Source organism: Argiope bruennichi, chromosome 9 (assembly GCF_947563725.1).
Source record: "Argiope bruennichi chromosome 9, qqArgBrue1.1, whole genome shotgun sequence".
Taxonomy (NCBI): Eukaryota; Metazoa; Arthropoda; class Arachnida; order Araneae; family Araneidae; genus Argiope; species Argiope bruennichi.
The window spans coordinates 19,475,601-19,482,998 of NC_079159.1; the positions used below are offsets into that span (position 1 = coordinate 19,475,601).

General features: G+C 25.9%; 1 protein-coding gene across 1 annotated transcript; it reads right to left on the reverse strand.

The window, feature by feature from the left end:
• Window positions 1-1,386: 1,386 nt before the first annotated feature.
• On the reverse strand, window positions 1,387-4,308 carry LOC129983564 (adult-specific rigid cuticular protein 15.7-like). Its single transcript, XM_056093090.1, has 3 exons — window positions 4,265-4,308; window positions 2,943-3,005; window positions 1,387-1,958 (listed from the first exon to the last, which is right to left on the reverse strand). Exons 2-3 carry the CDS (start codon window positions 3,003-3,005, stop codon window positions 1,536-1,538), a joined length of 486 nt encoding a protein of 161 aa, XP_055949065.1. The 5' UTR covers window positions 4,265-4,308; the 3' UTR covers window positions 1,387-1,535.
• Between the last annotated feature and the right edge of the window lie 3,090 nt (window positions 4,309-7,398).

A 7,398-nucleotide genomic window follows, 5' to 3' on the forward strand; every position in this document is an offset into this window, starting at 1 on the left:
TTATAAATTTTCTTTCTGTTTGCAATTTTAGGAAATGTTACTTTCAGGATAAATTTTTCATTCTATGTAAATAGCATTTATGTCATATGATTGTAAAAAAAAAAAAATTAATCATTGATTTTTTTTAGTTAAAAATTAAAGATTCATCTAAAAATCATCTAAATGTGGTCCTTGTAGAAATGAATAGAACTAAATATTTAAGCAATTAATTCAGGGAAATTCATTTGTTCATCTGTCTCATGATTAATTCTATAAATTCTACTTCATTATTAATACGCTAATTTCAAATTTATCATTAATAAATTTATTAGTTATTTAAATAAAAAGTTATGCAAAAATTAATATATTTTTATTAAGATATTTTTTAGTATTTTGTTGTGTATTCAAATGAAACATAAGTCTATTAGAAATTATGTTTGATATTTAAATAAAGAAATTGCAAGGAGAAAATTGTTTACTTCAGAATAATAAAATTATTAATAAAGGAATTTTTTTCCTTTATTGAAAAAACATTCAATGAAAAGGAAAGAAAAATTTTAAAGCATGAATAGCGAAAGGGATAAAGTAAGTGCATACATTTCTATCTATTTAATTGAAAAATGCATATTTAATACATATTTGGGTTTTTAACTTTAATAAAACTGCGTTATCAATTTTCAATTATTTTTCCTAGAAAATTAATTTTGTTTGAAATTAATTATAAATTGAGAAAATGTAGCAAAAAGGAATATTGCTTGGATTTCAGTTCTTAAACATCGATATGAAAATAAAAATGCTTACAAGCCGAAGATTGCTCATGATGCGATGATTCCATTAAACAAGAAATTGTTTTTCGAATCTTTAACTTTAACACTAAGATTATATTCAAAATAGCTTAGTATACTATTAAAATTATAATTTTAGAAATTCCTTCATATTTCTATTTATTCCTTCTTTTTCACTTCTTATCTTCTTTATATTTGCTTCCAATTTATCAAATTCATAATTTAATCATCGCAGTTTTATTGTCCATGAGTCATATGAATGAAGGTACAGCGAAATAATTTTTATTTTCATGGCTTATTTTTATGTCCAATTATAACTTCATTCATTATTTATAAACGGAAGCTTAGTATTTACTAACTTATTAACACTTGCAACGATCATTATGAAATAAGTATTTAATTAAAGTAACAATCTGCAATTAGTCGAATTTATTTTTGGATCAAATTTAGTATGTTAGTATGTATGTAATTTTAAAAACTAATTCACAAAGAAAAGTACTACTGTAAGTATGCAATTATAGTTTATTTTTATATAACTAAGAAAACAAAAGAAGATAACAGTATCATTGCTTCTCACAATGCATATCTAAGTGAGAAAAAAATAAAGAGTTTTACTGGCGAACATTCAATTTGGTAAAGAACATTTTTACATGAATGGTGGGAAAATATTTCAAGAAAGTCAAAAATCCAATGAAATTTATATTCAAAAATACAATCATCAAATTTTCAATTGGTGCGGTCAAATTCGTTTTGATTAGAAATTTAAAAAAATTAAGCATAGAGACTTGGATAGCTGCCCAGAAGACCAGTGTATCCCAAAGCACTTCCATAGCCATATCCAAGACCCAATCTGTTGTATGCCAAACCATATGGATTCAATCCATAATCGTAACCGAGGGCTGGATTATAGGAAGGAACTGCAGCAGCTACACCACGAGCGAGAAGACCATCAGAGACAATACCAGCTGCGAGTGGTGCATTGTGGACGACTGCTGGTTCATTGGTGTGTAATTTAGCCCTAAGCCCGGCGTGGTCAGCGACGTAGTGTACCTGTCGTCCGATTCCCCTGGCATCGAGGTAACCGTATCGACCTGCAACAGCACCACCGTGATCTCTAACTACTTCAGCATGTTCGTGACGATGAGGTTCCCTGACGTAGTATCCGGCTCGGTAAGGACGAGCGTAAGGATAAGCCTAGAAATAAAATCATAAGAAAGGATGGAAATTAATAAGTAGCATCTTTTATAGAGAAAGATTATACAGAATTTTACTTGACTTTTTGTTCAAGTATTTTCCTAAAACCCCAATAAAAAATGAAGAAAATTATTGATGGATTTTTCTTGTATTTTAATATGGCATTTTGCATGTTCGGCTTTTGCCTCCTTAAGTAAGAATTCACAAATATTTTTTTAAATAAAAATATGCATCAAATGTAAGTCAGTTTTTTTAAAGTATTTTTTTCTTATAAGTTCTTTGATGAAATTTGTTTATTCTTCTTTTAAATGTGCTTCTATATTGCGCTTAGGTAAGCAATAACGGAGGGTGTCCATACACTTTTAACGATAACGATTCATGCACAGCTTAAATTATTGTATTAGTTGAATAGAATCTATTACTTGTGTTATAAAAAGCTTATAAGTATTTTGTCTCTGTCCCTCTTATTTTCTTCTTCTTCGAAAAATTACATCAGAAATAATTCTTCATTGAAAATGCTTAAAGAATTTTCGTTAAATATTACGTATTTACCTATCAATTTTTCGAAAATATATTTTTAAGAATTTTAAATCTGTAGTATAGCAACAGTTGAAAATTTTGTTCGTAATAGAATAATATATATATTTGTAGTAAAGGAATATCTGTAGTAATAGAAGAAATAATATAACCATATACTACCTCAAACATCGTTTTCTAAATCTTGAGATAATTGTCATAGGCAAAGAATTCATAAAAATATTTATTTTAAATTACCTTAATTCTAAAAATTTCTAAGCTAAGAATTATCTAAACTAAAGTGAATCATTAGAAGTTATTAAGAACGCTAAGAGGTAATAAGTTTTTAAATAAATTTCTCTTATTTCAGTTAAAAATATCTGAATCGAATTTAAACATTTTATAAATAAAATTCTGAACAAAAAACTATTCCACTTTTTATTTCCATGATATACAATTCATACTTACACCATAAAGTAATTGACTGGCCTGGGAGAGTGTAATGCATGCTAATACTGTCAGAAGAAACATCTGAAAATAATTAATACCTTCATTATATTTGCATTAATAAATAGAAAAGTAGAAAAAAATATATTAATAATTTGATCCAATCATTAGCTTTATATTGCAAAAAATATCCAAAAACTGAAGTTCATGATGAAGGTACTACTTTAATATATATACATAAATCTAAATCTCTTTATGATATTATGCTCGAATTAAAGTAAAAAACAGACCATAGACATGCAATACTTCTTGGTGATTATATATACATATTTTTTAAATTGTCAAAAGAGAATGACATATTATTTAATTAGAAAAATTTTGATCATGGAAAATGTTTTTAAAAAATAAAAACCTTTCAATATTCAAAGAAAATAAATATAATCAGCAATAATTCACAAACAACTCTTAAATTTTTAAGGAGATGTGAACTTCTGCTCTAGCGATCAGCGAGTATTTTTATACAACAAATATTTTAAGATTTTGTTTTTTCAATCTTTATTTTTTAAATTAGCTTTCAATAATAAAAAAAACCCTGCGTAATATGCACAGGTAATGTATTTTAATATCATCGCAACGGAAGTATGTTAAATCAACGAAAAGTGTTGCTTTAATCTATATTTAAAAACATTCTTAAAATGTATTAAAATTATAGGAAAAACATTTAAAAACTAAAATAAATATCATTGGAAAGTGCTTTTAATTTTTAAGAAGTGTAAAGTGGATTTAAAAAAAATAATAATTGAAGAAAATTGTTGTATTTTTGCAAATTTTCAGATAAAATAATTAATATTTTGGAAACTTATTCTTAGTGCACCCCTATTATTTAAGATAAAGCAACAAATCAAATTTGTTAGTTCTAAGTCCAGTGATATGTCCTGAAAATGATTTCGGTCGTTATTAAATTATGCATGACACAATTTACAAATAATATGTCAGGGTCTAACATAACAAAAAAAAAACTAAAATTGTTTAAAAAATTTTTTCTAAGATATTTGAAATAAATGTATCACGACTTTCAAAGGCATGCAATTTTGCTTTTTTTTTTTTTTTTTTTTTTGTCTTTTAAAGAAAACTTTTTATAATAACATAAATTTTGTAAACACATAGTATGTCTATAATATTTGAAATAAATTTATTGTAATCTAAAAGCAAACATATATAATATTTATTTTGACACTTTTACCATCTTTTTGTTGACTTTCAAGAGAAATGGATACAATAATCGTAAATTTTCAATTCTGAATTTTGGGTAAAAATGAGGAAAAAAAATTATGTATACTTACTTTTAACGTTGGTATGACTTTCTTCTGAAAGACAAACTGCTTTGTTGTAGAAAATGAAGATGTGATATGCCATGTTGTTTGTAAGTCCTTTTATACCCAAACTTGCCATTCATTATTCAAAAATTCTAACGATGCGATACATTTCAGTCAAAATCAGAGACAAATCTTGTTTCTAATCAGTTGATAGAATTAGGAAGCATAATTTCTGATCAATATCTCTAGACTTGAATATATTATTTTCCGTAAGTATTCATAAAATATTGAAAAGATAAAAATTAACAATCTTTCATGACGAAGTTAAGCAAGAAGAATATTTTTATGAGGTGAATTTTTCTAAGAACAATTTAATTTTTTTGTACAATTTCAGGACGTTCTCTGAAATTGTGTTCAAAACTGAGAAGGAAACTAGAACAACTCATCAATATCATATCATACTTAGAATGTTCTTCTCATATGGACTCAGGTCTTATGAATTCAAATATCGATAACTGTATACTTTAGTTTTATTATCCTATTTTTGAGAGCAACATCAAGGTTGGAATTGACTTCTAAATTTTTGGCGGTAACAAGTTTGGAACATAATTAGAAGATTCGAAGACGACCCCCGTTCCCCTTTCATGACTTCTTCATACCTTAGTGAGATCATTTAATTTTTCTTGAAGACTTATAAGAGATCCTCGACGTCAGATTTAAGGAATCTAAAACCAACTTCTATTTTTATATATTTTTGATTAACTATTGCCATTGTACTTCTCAAAACTTAAGTGAGAGGACTTGGCTTTCTTGAGCACTCAGTGGAGGCTTTTAATTGACACATTAGTTAAAACCCACTTCAGTTTTATTTTTGATTTTTTTCAAACCAAGTTCAGTTTTCGAGATAACTATTGTAACTTTATTTCGCTATACATTAATAAAAATAACGGCAGGGCTTTTTATGACTCATAAAAAGACTCTTAACTCACGAAATCAAATTTACGCAGCGGAGTAGTAACTACTAATTTTATGGGTTTTAAACTGATTATGACTTATCTAAGTGTATGATGTTTGTGGTACAAGACTAACAAAATATAATTTGTTGCTTAATATAGCACTAATTATCAACTTTTAATTTGAAAAATAACAACATTAAGATTTAATGTTGTTAATAATCAACATTAAGATTTAATTTCTTATGTTTTTCAAAAATGGAAGTATCTCAGAAAGTGTATTGGTTCTATTGTCTTTCAAAATTCTACTCTAATTCAAAAGAAAGTAATCTCAGTGAATTAATATTTACACTTTGAAATAATTTTTTCTCTTCAATATTCAGAAATGATTATCCATGATTAGAAAGTTATCCCAATATTTTTTTACCAATTATGGAATTCAATTACAGATTAACATTATTCATATCCAAAATACTTCACGTACTTTACTTTAATTATAATACATTTATCATAATAAATAAAAACTTTGGATTAAACTTTTTTATTTGTAAATGTTGCGTAAACACTTTTTTCCTGTAAACTTAATCGTCAATTTGCAATTATTGATTGCATTTAATACTGAAAGTTATCATCAAATATGAGAAACCATGCATTTTTAACTATTCTTCTTTAAATACAAAAACCACCTTAATCCTTTCTAGGGCAGTGGGAAATATGCTTCTCACCAAATTTATCAATCTTTGTATGAAATTATGTAGGTTGGCATAAGTTCTGACAAATTATTTCAGAAAGACAGAAACTTAGATGCTTTATCTTACAATGTTCTTTATCTTACACAAAATGATTTGTTATTTAATTCGATTGTTATTTAATTATTAGTCTCGATTTGTCTTTATTATAAGTCTCGATTTGTTATTTAATTATTAATTAATCAAATTAAATTTATCTAATAAGCTAAATGAATCCCTTTTCTCATTCTTATTTGAAGCCTAAAAATATTTTAACATAATATGATTAGAAAAAAATGGTCCTTTAACTCTTAATTAGCAGTAAAACTTTGTGAACAATGGCCGCTTTGAGAAATATGTAAAAACCGGGGTTGGTGGCATTTGGCAATTATAATAAACTTTACTGATAAATTTTTATTAACAAATGTGATCTTTTAACCGATAAAAATTCTTCTAGCAAATTTTCTATAATATTTCATTATGAAATACTGTTTCAAATATATTTTTTCTTCATTCTTTGTCTTCTATTATTAAATAGCCGCATTTGGCAACCAACTAATTTTGTATAAATGTCGGCTAAAAATTTAAATTAAATATTTTATATAATTAGTCTTAAGGGCTATGACATAATGACTTCTTCTTATCAATTCTTTTTTACTTCAAATTTTGATTAATATTTTAGAAGCCTTACATCGCTCTGCTCATTTCTCAAATTTTGTGTGTGCTTATGAATCCAAACCTATCATAAGAAGCTTCCGCAATAATTCATTATTATGAGAACTGCAACTCTTATTTGAATACGAATTTCGTTTTAATTATAAAAATAACAAAATGTATACTAAAAAATTAATATTAATTAATAGTATCAATTATGTAAAAGTTTAAATTTCACTTTAAAAAAGGGAAAGTAAATTTCATTTCATTGTCATCATTTTTGTGCTGTAATATTTCAAAAGTTATCGCAGAAAAACACAAATTTCCGAAATTAATTAATTAATATTTTTTTAAATCATGCCAAGATTTACAGCTACTATAAAGTTCGAATTTTAGTAGCTCTTACTCAAATTGTCTGCCAGCATGCACGTATGCTCTCCTTTATTATTAGCGGAACTACGTTTTCAACTTTTAATAATTTTTCGTGAACATTTTTTCAAGAAATAGAAATTATTCCTAGATCCATTCTTAAATTTAAAGCACTCTTAATATTGATGATAATATATAACTACATTTTCTTAACTTTTATAGAAATAGAAAGACATTTTTTTTTTGTAATTTATGTCTATAATTATTTATTACAGTCCATATTCTGCTTCCCTGTCATACCAAGAATAAAATATTGCTCCAATCAGCATAAAATTGTTTAATTATATGATTAGAATTTTAAATGACACTTGCACAGCAATAGTTTATCTGAAATTATTCTTTGTTGTTGTTGCATTAGTTTAATTAATTCCATTTCTTCCTCGATAATACACCGATA

Bases quoted from the DNA above. Each gene is read 5' to 3' on its own strand.
- LOC129983564 (XM_056093090.1), bottom strand. From the start codon at position 3,005: ATGTTTCTTCTGACAGTATTAGCATGCATTACACTCTCCCAGGCCAGT. The intron at 1,959-2,942 runs GTAAGTATGAAT...TTTTATTTCTAG, and splicing joins CCAGTCAATTACTTTATGGT to GCTTATCCTTACGCTCGTCC.